The sequence below is a fragment of the Typopeltis vanoorti genome, chromosome 6, assembly GCF_054136105.1.
Source record: "Typopeltis vanoorti isolate ZY-2024b chromosome 6, IOZ_Tvanoo_1.0, whole genome shotgun sequence".
NCBI classification, from domain to species: Eukaryota; Metazoa; Arthropoda; class Arachnida; order Uropygi; family Thelyphonidae; genus Typopeltis; species Typopeltis vanoorti.
This window is the reverse complement of record NC_143554.1, coordinates 71067442-71088905: the sequence shown is the minus strand read 5'-3', so window position 1 is coordinate 71088905 and position 21464 is coordinate 71067442. Positions and strand designations below refer to the sequence as shown.

Sequence of the window (21464 nt, the reverse complement as noted above, 5' to 3'; positions counted from 1 at the left end):
CTTGGAGTTGCCCGAAATAATAATAATATATTCGGCATGAAACTCTTCGATTCCGATCTTTGAGTTTCTTATTCGGCATTGAAATAATGTGGGATTTAATATCCCCTTCATTTAAATATAATGTGGAGGCCTTAAGTGGTTTGAAAAAGTTCCATGTTTGGTCTCTAGAGTAGGGTATCTGGACTATGTAAAAGATTAAAAATAAAAAATTATATATAAATTGATAAAAATAGAAAAAAAAAAAAACTTAGCCCACCCACAATATAAAATGTACTATAGGTTTGCAAATAACCTTTTGTAGGTGAGAGTGAAAAAACATCAAAATGAGGTCTAAATCAATGTTGTGCGAGATCATAATTTTAATCCTTTTATATACAGTCATATCCCAAAGTTACGCAGTAAGTGGGACCAATAAAAAGCACATAAGTCGAATTCGTGTAACTCGGGGTATAATTTTACACGTAATTTTTATATACAATCATACAAAATATTAGTTAATTGGGACCAAAGGTTTACAAAAACACCTATATTTTTTAAGAAATATAATTATAATTGTAATTTTTCTTCCATAAAAAAAAGAAAGTTATTTTGATGTCGATGCTTTCATAAAATGTAATAGATTCGTCTGACAGCATGATGTCTTTTTCTGGTCATGCAAAATTTCTTCATAGCAAGCCAATGATTATTTTATTCCTTGCCTTTTGGCTACAATTCGTTCCTCGTTAGAATCTATGTCCTCCAAAATCTGTAAACCTTTCTTAATTATGCTTAGACCTGTTAATTTTGCAATTGTCATGTGCTTTTCTGGTAGAACTGGATCTGAGGTTTCGGTCTCTTCAGTAGCGCTTTGCTCACGCATCTCTATGAGAGCTCGTCGATTGTAAGTCTAACAGCTTACTGACATCTTCACTGACTTCTGACTTCTAAATCTCATTGCCTTGCAAGGTTGACAACTTCTTCTGCCTCAGCAACTTGATCAGTTTCTGGCAACATTACCGTTTCGCATTTAAAAAAGGATGGACAAAGTTTTTTCCAGACACCATTCAAGGTTTTTGGAGAAATTTCACCCCAAGAATCTCCAATAATCCTTACAGCATTTAAAACATTAAACTGTTTCCAAAACTCTTTAACAGACAGTTGCTCATTTTGCCTCATAGCTTCATTCAGACTTGCACACGAACGGCGTGTGTAGTACGCTTTGATTGTTTTGATAACTCCTTGGTCCATCAGTTGAAGTAGCTGGTTGTACTTGGAGGCACGAAAACAACTTTTATACATGGATCAAAATCAATTAAAGTTGCAGGAGGGTGACCAGGCACATTATCAATAATGAGCATAATTTAAACGGAATTTTTTTAAACTGGCAATAACGTTCAACTTCAGGTCTGAAGTGGTGACCAAACCAGTCTTCAAAAATAGAAGCTGTCACCCAAGCTTTAGAATTTAACTTTCAAATCACTGGAAAGATAGCTTTAGATTTATTTTTTAGAGCTCTTGGATTATTGGCGAATGCGGCTGGCGTCGGAAAGATACGACTAGTGGTGAGGTGTGAAGAGAGATGGGAATACATACGTGCAAGAAACCACGTAACTCCGGATTCACGTAAGTCGGGGTATGACTGTACTCTTAAAATTAAAGTTATACAGGTTATATAATAAACAGTAATTATGTTGCTCCAAAGAATCTCCTTCCTTATAGAAAAACTAGCCAATTTTTTCATATACCTTTCATCATACCTGCATTTGTATGATGTAATAGCAAGGATGAAGTCATATCTGTTTTTTAGCTGAAAAGACCTAGGATATGAGGGACCTTTATAAGGACTTCAAATTAAAGTGAGTTAGCCAATCTCACATAGAGGTGTCTTTGCTTTTTCTACCTGAAACCTTAGTTTCTGTTTTGTAGGATGAAACTAAATAAAACATGCAATGAACAGCCATAATACATGGTCTTGTAACTTTTGTTGCTTTAGCCATAATTCTAATTAGTCATCTCTAAAAGAACTGCATCTGTTCTGGTAGCACATTTTTAAATTAATAAAACAAATGTAAATTTTTTAATCAAATTTTTTTATAATACATAATACTAATTTTTTTTGCAATTTGTCCTAACTTATGAAATTTAAAAAAAAAAAAAAATTCCCTAATTATCAGAATATGACCATCCTGCCCAAGAATAATCAGCTTCCTTTACATCTTGCTGTTGTTTTGACCATAATTTGATATATAAAAGCTGCTGGAGAAAATGTGGCAAAAAATTAAGAATGCTTAAAATATTTATGAAATAAGTTCTTAATGACATATTAAAAAAAAGGAAAATCAATAATGGTATTTCTAATAAAGTTACTTATAGCTTATCATGATTATTATTAGACCTCCATGAGTCAAAAGACTCACTACAGGAAGTCCACCTCAAGCATCATAATTTCTGGCAAGCTTCTTATACTGGGTGTCCTAAAAGCCACTACCTCTTTTGGTAAAACAGTGTGATTTACTATGTTTTACCAAATAAATAAATGAATAAATATACAAGCATATTTATTTAATATATATATATATATATATATATATATATATATATATATTACATAAAAACATAAGTATTTATAATGTGTTAGAGATGTTTTATAATTTTCATTACTTTAATGTTTAATTTTCAAACTCATAATTCATGATGAATGTTCAAGAGTGAATTTTTGTTATACATCCTGCATGAAACAAATGAAGTGTTATAAAATTAGAGCACTTTCATAGATCTAGTCCTTCACAATTGTGATAAGCACTGGTGAATAATTTAAAAAAACTGGGTATGTGCATGACAAGGAGAATGCAATGCCTAGGGTCTAGGACTCCCCCCCCCCCATGTTGATCCACCAATTCAGAAAGCACCTTGATGTATTCCTGGGCAGTTCGAGTGTAATGATATAGTGCTCTATCCTACTGAAATGCTACACTTTCAAGAACACCATTATCAGGAGTTTAGGGATCAAGAATCTGCTGAAGCATATCGAAGGTAAATAGCTCCTGTCACAGTCGCTTCTGCACAAAAGAAATGTCCATAAATTTTTCATTTCATTATAAATGCTGTTTAAGGAGCTAATTTAATGTTTCTATGTGCTGTCCAATGCAGATAACATAGAGTTGTTAAATAATCAGTATGTAATGGGCATTTCATTCTGGCAAAGCAGATTTTATTCCTGGAAGGATAGGGAGAGTTGAAGCAGTAGAAGTAAATGAAATAATTCAAAGCACATATATGTGGACATGTATAATATTATGCATTATGGGAAGTGCCAATTTCCACACTGGTTTCGACCTTTATTGAGGTCTCATCAGTGGGAGTCAGACCCAGAAGTGATACCAAGGTTGAAGTAATGCAGAAGTCATATTTCGATATACAAGTAGTTACTTGTATATCGAAACCTTATTACTAAAATATTCTGGATTAGAGATTAGAGAAATACTCTGGATTAGCTTCTATATACAAGTAGCCAAGTCGTGGTGTTACTTCACGAACAAATTTTTATTTGCTTACACTTGGATAAAGGATAAAACCAAGAATATAATTCCTTGCTATTTGTTCCAAGGTTCTTTCAAGGTTGGGTATCGAAATTCTTTTTACATCAGATTGTAGCCTGGTAAAGGAGATAGTTATCAATAATTTTGATTGAAATTGAAAGCTTTCTTTTAAGGTTACACGTGGTCAGCATTCATAGTGAAAAATTTATGGATACAAAAAATGCATGTTGGAGTAATTACTTTATTTAGAAAATAACACCAGACATTTCGGCCTCTGTATTGAGGTCATCATCTGGAAAAGATATATATGCACAGGACACTACACAAAAGTAAGATAAATCTAAATGCTTTGTTCACCCTGGCCTGATCTCTGGTGAACAAAAAAAAAAAAAAAAAAAGAAAAGAAAAGAAAATAACAATAAATAAAATATATACAAAAATATAAAATAATACATACAATACATAAAATAATATATATAAAAATATAAATTTATGACCTGCCTAAAATACACAAAACAAATACACCACTACGACTGATAGTTAAAAGAATTGACAGCCCCCAAGTATCACTTAGCCCCAAGAAACGAGTGGTTACACTCAAGGAGTTGGTAGGTCATACTGCCTACATATAAAATGCATAACACTTCATAAACTTAAAAAAAAAAAAACGCACTCAACGATGAAGATTTATTAGTCAGTTTTAACATAACTTCCCTTTTCACTAATGTCCCGATCAATGATACTATTCTTCTCATACAGAAGATATTTCTGCCCAATATCATGACCCTCTTTTCTCTCACATACTTTGCTCCAGATATTTCATGTGGCATTAATTTCTAATGCCACATGAAATATCTCTTATAATGAAATAGCACTAGACTCAACAAGCATAAACCCAAGGTCTGGCTCAGATATGTTGATGATATTTTCACCATTTGGACCCAAAGCTGCAAAACATTAAGCACATTCTTGAATGAACAACACAAATGTATCCAATTTACCATCGAGATTGGAAACAATAATTCTCTCTCTTCCTTTTCTAAACATAAGTCTTCCCTCAGGCTGTTTTTCATTCATGGTCTACTGCAAACCTACATACATACATACACAGGCCAATATATATACATAAAAATTCATACCACCACAAAAACTAAGGGTCATCAGCATCTTCAAACAGAGCCCTAATAATTTGCTCCAATGAGCAGATGCTGAACAAAGAATACGAAATTATTAGCCAAACATTGATAAAAAAATGGCTATAATAAAAAAACAGTTCACAAGATCTTCCACGAAAATATTATGAAAAACAAAAAAGATTACAAGAATGCCATACCATATATTAGGGGAATATCAGAAAAAAAAAAAAAGAACACTACATAAATACAACATTAAGGCAACCTTCAAACCTCCTGCAAAATTAAGAAATATACTCAGCTCATTGAAAGATTACTCTTCACTACCTTGCCCACACAAGAGTTTACAAAATTCAGCATACCTGCAACCTATCCTACATAGGGAGAAACAAAGCACATCATCCCAATAAGAAAAGATGAACATAAACACCACATCAAATTCCTCCATTACAGTAAAACAGACCTGTCAGACCATGCTTTCAAATATGTCACAGAATAAAGTGGAAAGGCACCAAGTCTCTACACTTCAACACATAGCATCCAGAACAACTCCAACACAAGAAAACTCTGTATATTGTTATACCGATATATAAAACGTTTATTTTATTTTATTACTTAATTTATATTTTTGTATATTATTTTTATTTTATTTATTTTTTCTTCAGAGGTCAGGCTAAGGTAAACAATTAATAAAGTATTTAGTTTATCTTACTTTTGTGTCGTGTCATTGGGTTGCAATTCTAGCTTGTCTCCTCATGGTGTACCCTGGATAATGCTAAAGAGCTGAAGCGATATGGCAACCAGACTATCCTCTCGATCTCCTGGTTACTGCACACAGGAACTCAAATACAAGAATTAGCTCTCTTAAGAGCAAGATGACTAGAAATATTGGACCAGGTGTCCATATTTGCCAAATTAACATCAAGGGAACATGTAGAACAAAATGTTACACAATAATGTCTCTTGGACAAAAAACGCACTGTAAGGATGAGGATCAACTTCACCAGAGGGGAAGAATTCCTGGATACAGTATCACTGGAGCCACTTACCATCATGCAACAGCCTTGCCACCTTATGTACGCAATACCCTAGAAGATTTCCACCTCATCCAATATTGCTGATGGCATACATCTGATAACTAAGATAGGAAGCATTACCATTATTAATGTGTATATCCGCCCCCCCCCTCCAGCACTCCTGTGGCCTCTGCATGTCCTACCAGTGCATAACCACCCTACAATGCATATAGGTGATTTCAACAGTCACCACATGCAATGGAAATATGCTTCCAACAATGAATGCAGAGAGACTGACTGAATGAGCAGAAATTCACAATATGCAACTAATCTTCAATGCAAAAGATAGATCTTCCTTCAGGTCAGCAGCTTGAAACAGGGAGCACAACCCCAACCCTACTTTGTCACTCAAGACAACAATGGACGACCATTACCAATATCAAGAGTTCTCTCCAACTTCCTGCGAAGCCAGCATAGACCAAATATATTAGAAGTATGCTTCCAGGTTCCCCTTGTAAGATCCATCCAACATCCCTGCTAGAACTTCCAGACAGCCAACTAGGACACCTTTGCTGTCTATCTCGACAAATATGTCCATTGGATCCCTCCAACAAGCAATAATTACAAGAGATTCGTGGGAGCTGTGTTGGCTGTAGGTAAGAAGACCATATCAAGAGGCTTCCGCAAGGAGTATATCCTTGGATAGGATGATGATAGCAAAAACCTATATCAAGAATACTTAGATACTGCAGATGAACTCATTCACAGCCTTGACACCCAATGGAAGAAATGGACTAAGACAGTAGAAAGACTTGATTTTTAGCACTTCAGTAGGAAGGCATGGAGCTTTCTAAGAAAACTAGGTAGTGGTGCCTCGACAGTCCAAAAACAATCAGCTATTTCTTGGAAGTTTATTTTCCACTTGGTTAGACTATAATAAATTTAGTTTAATCCTTTACTCAAGTGTAGGCAAACAAAACTTGTGCCTGAAGTAAATCAGGACTGAGGCAACTCATAGTAAAGGTGAACCAAGCTCTAATCACTCCTTGTCTCAGTATCTCCCATAATGCAAAGTACATCTCCTTGTGGACATGTATAAAGCTATGCATTAAGGGAAGGGCCACTACCCAGACCAGTTTCAACCTTTATTGAGGTCTCATCAGTGGGAGGCAGACCCAGAAATGGTGATACTAAGTCAAAAGCAATGGAGAGGTCATATTTACTTATACGAGTTGCCAAAAGGTGTACCACCTTATTATTAATTTACTCTGGATTTTGAGAAAGATGTTGGAAGTTTATGTTCAACTTGGTTAGACTATAATAAATTTAGTTTAATCCTTTACCCAACACCGTTCTCTAAATCCAGAGTAAATTAATAATAAGGTGATACACCTTTTGGTAACTCGTATAAGTAAATATGACCTCTCCATTGCTTTTGCCTTAGTATCACCACTTCTGGGTCTGCCTCCCACTGACGAGACCTCAATAAAGGTCGAAAGCATATTTCTAGCCTGGCTCCCACTGATGAGACCTCGATAGGAGTTGGAACTGGTGGGGACTGCTTTGAGAGGCTCTGCTTGGGGATATGCCTGTCTCTGAGTAGGGCCACTGCTGAGATTATGGCTGTGGCTGGTGGTGGGGTGAGCCTGCCACTGGGTAGAGCCAACGCTGAGAAGTTCTTCTCGGTGACAGAGTGAGCCTGTCACTAAGTGGAACAACGCTGAGTTGGACGGTCTTTCGGCCACTATGGAGTGGTCTAGGTTGTGATCTAACTTTTACCACTATGGAGTGGTAAAAATTAGATCATCCTAATTTTTAGAGAGGTCTTTACTTAAATGCACCTCAATAAAAGTCTAAAGTGGCCCTTCCCTTAATGCATAGCTTTATACATGTCCGCAAGAAGATGTGCTTTGCATTATGGGAGATACTGAGACAAGAAGTGATGAGAGCTTGGTCCACCTTTACTAAGAGTTGCCTCAGTCCTGAACTACTTCAGGTGCAAACTTTGTTTGCCTACACTTGGATAAAAGATTAAACTAAATTTATTATAGTCTAACCAAGTGGAAAATAAACTTCCAACATCTTTCTCTAAATCCAGAGTAAATTAATAATAAGGTGGTACACCTTTTGCCAACTCGTATAAGTAAATATGACCTCTCCATTGCTTTTGCCTTAGTATCGCCATTTCTAGGTCTGCCTCCCACTAACGAGACCTCAATAAAGTTCAAAATTAGTCTGGGTAATGGCCCTTCCCTTAATGCATAGCTTTATACATGTCTGCAAGGAAATGTGCTTTGCATTATGGGAGTACTGAGACAAGGAGTGATGAGAGCTTGAACCGCCTTTACTACGAGTTGCCTCAGTCCTGAACTACTTCAGGTGCAAACTTTGTTTGCCTACACTTGGGTAAAGGATTAAACTAAATTTATTATAATCAGCTATTTCTCTTAGCCAATATACATCACATATAGTCAATATAATGAAGATATACTCTCAAGGACAAACATCACACTATTCAAATAAAAAGAGAACTTACACATTTGAAGAATAGTAGACCATCAGACCCTTTATATTTGTGATGTTTCACTTTTTGAAGATATTAACATTGCCTTAACAGATATGAAACCAAGCAAGGCTCCATGTGTTGATGGTATTCGTTCCGATTTCCTGCTAGTCGGGACAAAAAGCTCAACAGTGGTTGGCTTATTTCTTCTCTAACATCTCCAAACTGACAGACTTTCAAAAGAGTTTAAGAGAACAAAAATTATCCCTATCTTAAAATCAGAGAAAACTAACAACAAACCAGAAAATTAACAACAATCACAATGCTTAGCATCTGTTATAAGCTCCTAGAAAGGCTCATTATCAACAGAATTTCCCCTAAAATAATGGAGCAAGTCCCAGTGGAACAGGCTGGATTAAGACATAAATGAAGCTGTTGTGATCAGGTTTTGTCACTCACCACACACACAGAGGCAGGCAACCAATGACACATGAAAACAGCTGAGCTTTTGTAGACCTTACTACAGCTTATAATACAGTCTGGAAGCAAGGTGCAAGTTATTCCGTGTGGTCCCATGCAGAACAATATCTAAACTAATTGAAAACATGCTAAGCAACTGCTTCGTCCAAGTGTATGGATGAGAACAGAAGTAAACAAAGAATACTGGATAATGGATTATGACAAGGGTCAGTCCTGGCTCCCCTTCCTTTTTAACTTATACATTGCAGACGTCTACTACAGCCTGATAACAATGTTATCAGCTCTTTGTTACGCTGATAACATTGCTCTAGCCACCAGACACACCAACTTTACTACAATGGAAGACATACTAACAAATGACCTTGCAATCCTAGATGCATACTTCTGCAAATGGAGATTATGCCCAAACCCTAGTAAAACAGAAATTTCATGCTTACACTCGAACAATAATCACGCTAGCAAAGAACTGATGGTCTGTTTCAATCACAAACTGCTTGCTACAAAGGATTCCTGAAATATCTTGGCATCACTTTGGATAGAACCCTATCCTTTAAACCACATCTCATTTATATTAACCAAAATAAAACAGAATATTTAAAAGTATCTAGAGATGATGATCTCAATAAGCCATCAACTATTAAGTTTTTTGACATGATATTGAAAAACTCAATACAATTTAAATATCTAAGCTCTATAATAACTAAAGATAATAAGATCCAAACAGAAATAAAGATGAGAATCCAAGCAGGTAATAAATCATATTTTTCATTTTAGCACCTCCTCTCATCTAGAAATCTGTCATATGAATCTAAAATAAATATCTACAGAATGCTAATTAGACCAGTAATATATAATGCAGAGATATGGAATAAAACAAAAGCTGATGAAAATCAATTACAACGCTTTGAAAACAAAATCTAATCTTAAGAAAAATATTTGGCCCGATTAAAGATCCTGTGACAGATGGGAGAGGAAGAACCTGCAGAAGATGGATGGATAACATCAAAATGGACATGAAAGTCAGCGCTGAACCTGCAAAACTGGAAGGAGTTGACTAAGGATAGAAAAATATGGAGAACTGTGATGCTTGCAGCTAAGAACCTTAAGAAGAAGAAGGAATAATGGTGGAAGAACAGGTCATCCCTGGAAATTAAGTAACAATGTGGTTAACAAGGGCATAAGGACTAGATTTTTCACTAGGAGTGTGGTGAATGAATGGAATGCATTGCTCGACTCAGTTGTGAGCGCTTTGTCTAAATGATTTCAAGAAGAGGTATGATAGATACTGTGTGGATAGCTTGGGACTTCCACGACGAGTCTTCTGACTCCATGGGGACATCTGTATAATAATAATAATTTCTCTTGTGTGTGTGGGTGGATATACACACACTGCATGGAAAGAAGTAAAACAGACACCAGTGTAAGGAACAAACAGCATGGTGTCTCTTAATAAGATGCAGGACCTTTTGCTGCGATGAATGCAGCAATCACACGGGGCATACTTTCCATATGATAGCGATCAATGGGAGTTTTGGACCATTCTTCCTGTAGGCACATAATGAGATCTTGGACTGTTGTAAGGCAGATGTCCCTTGATCTGGGCCAATGCTCTAATTCATCCCAAATATGTTCATAGGATTGAAATTAGGGCTCTGAAGCCAAGTCAAATGTGGTGACATTCTTGTCCACAAACCATGTAGTTATAGCATGGTACAGTGATACAGTGATACTTATGATACAGTGCATTGTCTTGTTAAAAAGGACAATGGTCAGTTCCACAGAAACTGCCACAAAAAAGGAAGAACTGCATTGTCCATAACATTCAGATACCTCTCAGAGTTCAATATTCGTGGCTCCACAAACAGAGGTCCTAGGCCAAACCAAGAAAAATAGGATCATACCATCATGATGCCACCTCCAAATTTCATAGTTGGGAGTTACTTATTCTAGTTAGAAAAGTTTGCTGGGCATTGGCCACACCCACACATGCCCATCTGCTCTGTAGAGGATATAGTGTGATTTGTCACTCCATAACACAGCTTATCAAGCTTCCATATCCTACTATACACACACTCTTTGCAATACTGAAGATGACACTGCATGTTGGTTCAGATAATGCAGGACATGCATATTGCAGTCCTGCCATGGAAACTAATGTTGTGAGTCTTGATTCTCAATGTTTTTGTGCAGATTCATGTTCCAGTTAATGCCTGGAACTCCACATTCAACATGTCGAATGACAAATGGTGGTTTTTACAGATTATCCTTTGTAGCATCCTATGGTCATGTTCAGCGAGTGTGGTAGTTCGCCACTACTCTTCCATCTCATTATGGTATCACTGATTGTTGTCTGTGATAGCACAGTTTGTCAACAATTTGCTGAACAGATAGGCTTGCAACATGGCATTTTATCACGTCTCTTTCAAACTCCATCAGTTCTCTTCTTGCAGCCATTTCATCCGGACACAGTTGAACTGACTTCGGAGCATCCTATTCCTCTGATGATGCACCCTGCCCATGGGAATCTCCAATGACTTTTTCCAAGCAGTGCATGTGTATATAATGATGATGCATTACATAACTGTCTGTAACTATATGCATATGCTAACCTGGACGAGTTCTTGCTCTTATATTACACACATGTTTATTCAAAAATGTATAGTATATGAAATTCAGAATAAAAAATTTAGAATTAGAAAGAAGGGGAAAAAAAAAGGCCTTCGAAATAGCAGGATTGAACTACGTAGAATTCACAGATGATGACTGAATAGTGTAATGTTTTTGTCTAAAAATCCAATCTTGTATGATTGTTAACTAATAATAGATAAAATATAAAAAAACGTTTCATATAATATTAAAATAATGAAAACTTCGAAGAATTTCAAAAAAAAAAATTTAGAACAGACTACGACACCATTTAGATTGCTGTATGTAAAACAAAAGTAATTTTTATTAATTAAAACCAACATCACTAACGCCTGGAAAACGAAGAGCCACAAATACAGAAAAGTCAATGTAGACACCGAAACTTAGGAGCCTCTGGCCTATCGTCCTCGAAAGCTAGCTTGATCTCTACAGCCTTTAAAAGTAAAACCAACATATCAGCATGCCTGTAGCAACAACAGAAACAGCCCCAAATAAGAAAAAAGCTACTACTAGCTCTAGCCTGCGGTATTTGAAGAAGAAGAAAAAAAATGCAGCACCTTCATCTTAAAAATTAAGAAACTCCAACTGCTAATCAGAAACAAACAGACAGCTTAAGAAGCATATATGACACCTTTTGAAAAACAACTGGAAAAAAATACTAATTAAAATAATCATATCACCACTACAAATAAAAATTTAGAAAACATTGCAAATTCCTTTGCAGAGACATTATTACTACTGTCTTCACCGAAGGGAAAGAAAAAAAAAAACAGACAAGTCGGTAAGCATACCGTAACCAACCAAAACATCTTCCGATGACGTCAATCACGCATACACGCACACACACACACACACACACCGTAACCAACCAAAACATCTTCCGGGATGAGTGAATGCAAATGGCGGCTCGCGTATTAGTTCAGTGCGATAGTTTTGAATGATAAATGATATATATAGAGGTAAGTGTTCTTCATATTCTGAGGTTTTTTAAGGTGAAATATTTGCTACCGATGCTGGTAGATCGATTTGATCTACGGGATATATATATAGAGTAACATTTTATTGCTGGTAGACTGTCTACAGGATTTGCTAGTGGACCCTCAAAAGTCCACAGGATTGTCTTTGCCTGCTCGGGGCACCTGAGGGATCTCTACTCTTTCTCCATCTGTGTCTCAACACATTTTAAATTCTTGAAATGGAAAAACTTCTGAATGAGACCAAATTCGAAGAAGTTTACAGGGAATTCCTCAGACTGGGAAAGCTACTGAGTGATAATTGGCCGGGAAAAGTTAAACTGTATGACACGTTTCCCCCCGAATGTGTCTCAGATGCTGTCGCTGAAGATCCTTTAGAGTCTATGCCTTCTACTCCTTCAGATTTTGTAGAAGTGCGTGCTCACAAAGTTGTCGCTGAAGATCATTTAGAGTCGATGCCTTCTACTCCTTCAGACTTTGTAGAAGTGCGTGCTCACAAAAAGCGAAGAACAACAGAAGAACCGCACAATGACAATACTGTAATGGAACAGGATTCTCAGGGTTCGGATGCCGCTGCTTCTCCCAAAGAAAAGGTGCCTCCGGTCATCCTTAGAGAAAAACAAAAGTGGGCAGCTTTACGATCCACAATGTCCAATCTACATATTGGCTTCATTAAGGCCAAAAACATGGATGAAGGCATAAAGATTCAGCCAGCAACAGTGACAGACTATAGAAGGTTGACCAAGGAACTGGACGACAGAGGCATCCAGTATCATACCTTTGCGCTCAGTTCGGAAAAAAATTTAAAAGTAGTCCTTCGTGGTGTCTGTGAAGACATTGACACAGCAGAAATCACTGCTGACCTAAATTCTCAGGATCTGCCACCAGTCAAGGTCAGCAGAATGTGCAAAACAGACAAAACTCCCATGCCATTAGTCCTTGTTGAGATTCACAAAATATATAAGGATATCTACAACTTAAAAACAGTCTGTGGTCTCATCGTCACACCGGAACCACTCCGTAAAAGATCATCTTCTGGGCAGTGCCACAGGTGCCAAAAGTTTGGCCATGCCCAGAATCTATGCAGAGCAGAATATAGATGTTTAAAATGTGGAGCCAGCCACCCAACCAATACCTGCACTAAGCCAAGGACCACCTCGGCCAAATGTGCCAACTGCAGTGGCCCTCATCCGGCGAACTACAAAGGATGTACTCAACACCCAAAGAACAGACGGATGGAGGCAATCAGTCAGCCCTCCTCCTACAGTACAAGAACACCAGCGGCCCAGACATCAAAACCGGAGACTCGGCGGCCACAGTCGGAGACCTCCAACCAAAAGCAAACAAGAAGTTATGCCGATGTGACCCGTACAATTAGGCCAATTCCAGAACAAAATCAACCAAGAGCACCTAAAAACCTAACAGCTATTATCACGGCCTCACTAGCAAACATGCTACAAAATTTTAGCCTATCAAACCCTACTGAAACCTCCACTAAAAGATTTCTTCGTGAAACACAGGTCATCCTCACAGCTCTCATAAATGAATAGTAACAAACTCATTCCAGCATCTCTTCAAATAGTTGCTTGGAACGCAAATGGCCTCAAAAACAAAATCCTGGAACTCCGTGCCTTCACATCTAGGTATCAGCCAGATGTTATTCTAATCAGCGAAACTCATCTAAGACCCTCAGACAATCCTACAATAAGGGGCTATCACCTATACAGAAATGACAGACTACTCTACAGAGGCGGTGGCACTGCCATCTTCATTAAAAACTACATTAAGCACCACTCTGTGAGCATTCCTTCAACCACTAACCTTGAGATCACAGGAGTGGAAGTAGTCACCAGCTCCACTGGCAAACTGAAAATCTACTCAGCTTACAACCCTCCCCAAAAATCTCTACTTCACTCTGATCTAAATGCCATCTTAGGCATCAGAGGGCCCACCATTATTGCCGGGGATCTGAATTCCAAGCATCCTGCGTGGAATTGTTCAACCACAAACAAGAATGGTTGCATCCTTTTCAATTACTTAGGATCAAGCAACGCTGTTGTGGCAGGCCCCACCGAACCAACTCATCTCAGTACGTTCAGCACTGCTGACATCATGGATATAGCTATCCTGCAGGATATTAAACTTCAGTACAGTATCATATCTATGGATGAACTATCATCTGATCACAATCCAATTCTACTACAGCTGGGAAATCAAGAATTCCTGTGTCCTCCTTCTCACTCCTACATTGTATGGGAAAGACTGTCAGCAGCACTCAAGGATTATATTGGACCTGTTCCTCACATACGCACAAAAGAAGAAGTAGAAACTGCAGTTACAAATCTCACACAACAAATTAATTCTGCTATAAAGGTAGCTTCCTCCTACAAATCTGCCCGCAAGCCAGATCGTTTGCCTGAAGACATCATGAACTTAATCAGAGATAAAAACAGAGCTCGAAAAAGATTCCGTAACACGTGTGCACCACAAGACAAAACAAATCTAAACAGACTAAATGGGGCAGTAAGAGATGCACTGAAAGCTCATAGAGACTATGTATGGGATGAAAAGTTATCCTCCATTTCACCTAGTGATCACTCCATCTGGGGACTACTGAAAAATACCAAAAACAAAGGCAGATCCCTTCCCCCAATATTAACTGATCAGGGCCTTGCTCACACAGATGTGGACAAAGCAGAGGTTATAGCGCACAGCTTGGAAGAGCAATGCAGGCCTTCGTATGGAAACCTTGACTTTGACCACATACATAAGATTCACAGCAAGGTCAGACACTCACTCAAACTTCCTATCACCAGCACTGACCATATTGCATCAACATCACCTGCTGAGATATATGACATTATTAAAAATTTAAAGAACAAAAAAGCTCCTGGACCAGACGGCATTACTAATCATGTGATTAAACTTCTGCCCCGGAGGGCAGTAGTGTACCTGACCAGTATAATAAATGCAATTTTAAGATTTCACTATTTTCCTTCCACCTGGAAACTGGCTGACGTAATTCCCATACATAAGCCAGGCAAAGACTCATACCTACCCCAAAATTATCGTCCAATCAGTCTCATCTCAAATCTGGGTAAGGTTGCAGAGAAGGTCATCCTCTCACGACTTCAGACCTCAATAAATGACCTAAACATCCTTCCAAAAGAACAGCTTGGTTTTAGGCAACACCATAGTACTACCCAGCAAATCCACAGAATTGTTGAATACATCACAACCAGCTACAACTGGCGCCAGTGCACAGGCGCTGTTTTCCTAGACTTATCCAAAGCATTTGACAAAATCTGGCATTTTGGACTCCTGCACAAGCTTATCTCAGCCGGCATCTCACCTAAAATGGTTCATTTAATCCACTCATATCTTCAAAAGATCAATGCAAGTAAAAATCAACGGTTCTACATCCTCCCAGTGCCACATCTTTGCTGGAGTGCCACAGGGATCTCTACTGGCTCCATTACTGTTCTCTATATACATGTCAGACATCCCGCACAATCCGATGACTTCCATTTTGGCCCTATATGCGGACGATACAGCAATACTAACCAGATCTCTCAGACCCCTTTTCATTACCAGAAAGCTTCAAGAAAACATTCTAAAGCTGGAGGATTGGTTCTCTAAGTGGAGATTGGAAGTCAACCCCCAGAAAAGCTCAGCCGTTCTTTTCTCAAAAAGGCCACTGTCTCCTGTAGGAGATTTGTTACTATTCAATACTAAAATTCCCTGGCAGTCAGAAACAAATTACCTGGGTGTAATTCTCGACAAAAAGCTATCTTTCAATCAACACACCAAGTCTGCATGCACAAAGGCATCTAAAGCCATAGCACAGATCTATCCGCTAATTAATAGAAATAGCAAGCTCAGCAACAGAATCAAATTGCAACTACACCAGATGACAATTCGTCCTATAATCACCTATGCCTCTCCGGCCTGGAGCCACACCTCTAATGCTACCATCATCAAAATACAGCGAGTGCAGAACAAGTGCCTGAGAATGATTTTGAACGCCCCATGGTATGTTAGAAACATTCAACTCCACAGAGACACAAATATTCCCTATATTTTCTCTTTTCTACGATCCTTAGCCACCAAGTTTTTCCTAAAGACGTCCACACATCCCAACGATTTGGTTCAACAAGCTACAGCATACGATCCAACGGACATATTCAAATATAGAAGACCAAAAGCTATATTGGCCTCCTTTAGTGATACATAATCTCCATGCCCAATCAGGAGGACGAGCATTCTGCTCATAAATTTTACCTTCACTGCAACCACAACAGATAGCGGGGAATATGAAAAGCATCTTGCTTCACCCCTAAAGACATAAATGTCAATTGTCAAACATCTTCCGATGACGTCAATCACGCATATATATATATATATATATATATATATATATATATATATATATATGCGTGAGTTTTTTAATCATAAAAAACGCGTTTTTAAAAAGATGCATATTTTCTTGGATTTAGGGGAGACACATACCCTAACAATGAATGATCCTGCTCCAAGGAGTCCAAAGACTCATCGTGGAAAAGCACTCCACTCCAATATACACGCATCTCACAGTCTTTTCCTAATACGTAATCCTTCAAGTACACACACAACCTACCGACCCCACCACTTAATCCTCCAACAGCATGCAGCAATACCGCTACCATCAACATACAACGTCATTAATTTGGGTGTAATGACCACTGGTTCACACGAGCAGTTTGCAACATATTATGATAGCTTTATTCAAATTTAAATTACATTATAAACAGTTTCTAATTTTATCCTTGCCCACATGAAATGGAAAAATTTAATATATTCCGTTGTGACGTAATGTTTACAGTGCTGGTAAATTTTTAACAACCGACTTACTTGAAATAAATAAATAAAAACTCGACGGGTTCTCCCTTTATGAGAATTACTACCCTCGAAAGTATATACGAATATCAACAACATCCTAATAAACACCTCAAGCGTGAACCTAAGAAAGTCATTACAGTATGGCAATAACCTTATTATTATTTTTTTTCTTTTAATGTTATACATTTACAATGGAAACTGTTAATACATTTTTGTTTATTTTTGAATAAAGCATATTTCATTTCGTTAAAGCATTTTCATTTTAAAGTGGACGTTTTTGAAATGAATTTTCAGCGTGTTATATTAACCAACCCTTCCAATGGGAATATCTGTGCATCTAAGCATGGAGCTTCCTTGTAGAGAGAAGACACTAATCAATACATGATCCACAAGAGCCAGAAACAACAAAACCAGATGGTAGGCGGGGGGGGGGGGAAAGAATCCAAAATGATAAACTTATTAAGTGAATTAAAAGTAGCTCTACATAAAATTGCCATGTGAAACAATGTCAGTCGCTATTCTAGAACTCAATAGAAATATATATTAACTGCTAAATCTGAAAGTATTATATTCTTCTAAAGTGTTACTTTCGTTTCCCCCCCCCCTCTACAAGTTCTGCATGCGTGGGTGCAACACTGATTATATGACGTTGACTGAAGCCAGTTAGACTAATTCGGAATTACCAAAATATACACATTTTTTTATTCTATTCTAATTAATTCTATCCAATTCAATATGCTACAAAATATCATAAAAGATCAGATTATAAGCTAAAATGTATTATATGTTATATATCTTATCTTAATAAATAAGATCATCTCTTTAAAAACAATGCATTCTTGAAATGACCGTTTTAATAACAAAACAATAGTTTGACCTACTTCAGTACCAACACGCCGTGACGCGTGGCAGCGTTGCAGTCAATGTTATCGACTCCAGTTCCAGCTCGACCAATCACCTTCAGATTTTTAGCTGCCGCAATAAGGTCTGCAGTAACTTTAGTTGCCGATCGCACCACCAAACCATCATAATGCTACAAAAGTAGAAAAATTATTATCATAATCATAAATCGTAAAGCTGATATGGTAATAAGAGTAAGTTTCGTATATTGAAATAATGAAAATAAGTGTTATACATTGGATCAATATGATGTTTTTCGGGACTTGAACTCCTTCCGTAACAGTGTGAGAGACCGTTTCTACATGTTTCTTAAGGTGGTAGCAGCGTTTTTTCTCCAGGGAACTGGGATTTTTTTAACCCACAACACAGGCAAACAGGACAGCAAAAAACCCGCACTTAATATACGCTGGCTTCTTCGCCCTAACTGCTTTGGCCATAATCCCCCCTCCCCTCCATATTCCCAATATCATATGTCCAAATTATTATCATCATCATCATAGACCTCCAGGGATCATCGAGGGAGGCCACATATCACCCCCACCAGGTGTCATATCTTCTCTTAGACTTATTCACACTCGATGCACTTACTATTTCAACAGGCAAGCTGTTCCACTCATCTTGCTGCTCTGTGAGAGAAAAATCTTAACTCATCCTTTTCTTAACAGCACAAAAATTTAACGTCCACGATTACTCCCTTGTCCTCTCCCCCACCTTCCATATAAAGAAAAAAAAAAAAAATTCATCAGTTGATAATCTATAACACCATTTCAGAAGTCTATCATATCACCCCCCCCCCCTCTTTCTGCTTTACTAGTGTCTGCAGTTCTCGTACTCTCAGTCTGTCCTTATAATCTACATTCAATAATCTAAATATCATCTTTGTTACTGTTTGCACATTTTCTATAACTTCTTTATCCCCCTCCGAACCCAGGAGACCAAATCTATTCAAGTAGTTCAGGTGCGGTCTTATAAATAGGCAAAATGCCTTCCTTATCCTTACGCATCAATTTTCGTTTCAATATCGCAATTAATATTTAGTATTTTGATGTCTTTAATATTACTTAATTGATGTCTTTATAATCAAAAATATTAAAGAAAAAACACATTAAAAAATGTTTGAGATTATTTACTTAACGATTCCAAATATCAAATTCTTCCTCCCCAATCAGAATGCTATTATTTATTATTATTATTCCTGATTCCTCCAAGGAGTCCGAAGACTCATCGCGGGAGGACACCTACAACTGTCTCAACCACTACACCGAACCTCTACTCCGAATCATCTCCATCAACGCCATCTACCGCCCACCTCCATCACCACAACAACTAGTATTTTTTGTCTGTAAATTGCGTGTGTTCTGAAGGGCCGATTTGTCTGTATGCGGGATGAAAAACCCGAGTTTCCGGGAGAAAAAACCCTGCTACCTCCGTAGGAGATCGGCTAACTCACCTTCGATTGAAATCATCCAGATAAAGATTCCTCCCGTCGCGACGAGAATCGAACTTGGCCTATTCCAATCGAAGGGCGCAATGTACCGTCGTTCTTCCAATTGCGCTACGGAGGCTTGGAATAGTCTTCCGGACTCATACATGAATTTCATTAAATGTAAATTGAGAAGCCAAATTACTGATACTAACTTGGAATCGTGCCTTAAATTAAAAACGACTAGTTACAAACCGGACATACAGAAACTTTGTAAGGAAATGCAAGCTCATTGCTCACACTGATTAAAACCAATGAGAGCAATTTTTTGTGTGATTTTTCTTCATTTAATAAAGATATAATTAATATTATAACTTGTTATATATTACTATAAATTTACTATAATATTACTTTAAATTTTCCTTATTTGTAAAAATATATTTATGGCTCTCGAATAATTTTTAAATTGTTGTGAGGGACAGGTTTGGCTCTTCTGTCTCAAACGTTTGCCGACCCGTGGTATAGACGAAGCCCTTTGGTCGGAAAGACCAAAGTTAGATTCCCATCCACAAAGTGAGGAACCTTTATCTGGTCTCTTTCGACTAAAGGTGAGTGAGCCGCTCTTGTACGGAAGTAGAGAGTTTTATCACTACCCAGACCGGTTTCGACCTTTATTGAGGTCTCGTCAGTGGGAGCCAGGCTAAGAAATACTAAGTTTTAAGTAATACAGAGCTTATAAATATTTTACCAAAACAAGTTACCAAAAGGTGCTTTGACCTTATTAAATAAAAATTTCAGGATGAGAGATAGTTGTAGAAAGTTTTTTACCTTGGGTATAACATATGTTAAAGATACCAAGCTATTTTAAATATAAACCTAGTTTTTTACTCCATTTCTCAAGTAAGCAAACAGACAAATATAAGTCAAGTTTGCGCATATAAATTAAGATTATGATTCAATTTTCATGAATTTGTTTAAATTCATGAATAATTAAGAAATAACGAATAATTCGGATAGTATAGCATCAACAATTTTTCATTTAAAAACTGCTAATATCTGAGGATCAAGGGATCATTGAAAATATTATGCCTCAAATTAATCAAGAAATATTAAGAAAAGTTAATTACATCTAATTATGACCCAGACGAAGTGACAAAAAATAGCATAAAGACTGAAAATGACAATTAAAAACCTGATTTCGATGTCTTCAATAAAGATCTGTGTCACATCATTGTAATTTTGTCGTATCGGTTTCAACTTTCGGTTGTTTAAAAATGTAAACAGATTCCTCCTTTCTTCTTTTCTCTTACCCATACACGGCACTAATATGTTATAAGTATTATGACATTTCGTGTGTGTGTGTGTGTGTGTGTGTGTGTGTGTGTGTGTGTGTGTGTGTGTGTGTATAAAAAGAAATCTCCAATATTCTAAAAATGCCAGCGCAATGTTGTTACGTTTTCTCTTTTTTTTTGAATATATAGATCGAAGAGCTAAGCTCGATTCTCGTCGTGACAAGAGAAATCTTTATTTTGACACTTTCGATGAAAGGTGGGTTAGACGATATATATTGAAAACACAAATCCTAAATATGAATCAGTAATCAGGAATTTTGTGAATTGCGAATAAATCGATAAACAGATTGATCATGGATTGTGCCTCAGTAGAACAATTGAAAGAACAATGAGCATTACACCTTTAGATGGAAGAGCTAAGCTCGATTCTCGTCGTGACAAGAGAAATCTTTATTTGGACTCTTTCAATGAAAGGTGGGTAAGACGATTTCTTACAGAGGGAAGCAAGGTTTCTTCCTCAGAAAACACGGGTTTTTTATTAAGCATACAGGCAAATCGGCCAAGAGAACACACGCAGTTTACTGACGAAAACACTATTGGTAGGGGGGCGAGCTGTAGTTGGAGTTGTGTGTAGCAGTGTCGTATGTAGTTAGGATAAGTAGTGGGGGAGTGAGCTGCGTACAGTGGAGTGGAGTAGAGTA

The 21464-nt window shown here is 37.4% G+C and overlaps 1 protein-coding gene across 1 annotated transcript in view; it reads right to left on the bottom strand.

Moving 5' to 3' along the window:
- Nucleotides 1-21464, bottom strand: part of LOC150105529 (D-3-phosphoglycerate dehydrogenase) — a 123710-nt gene that overhangs the window by 78111 nt on the left and 24135 nt on the right. Inside the window, exon 2 of the mRNA XM_090394243.1 lies at nt 18030-18181. Within this exon, the coding sequence (XP_090250369.1) occupies nt 18030-18181 (152 nt within the window). The remainder of the gene's footprint in view (nt 1-18029; nt 18182-21464) is intronic.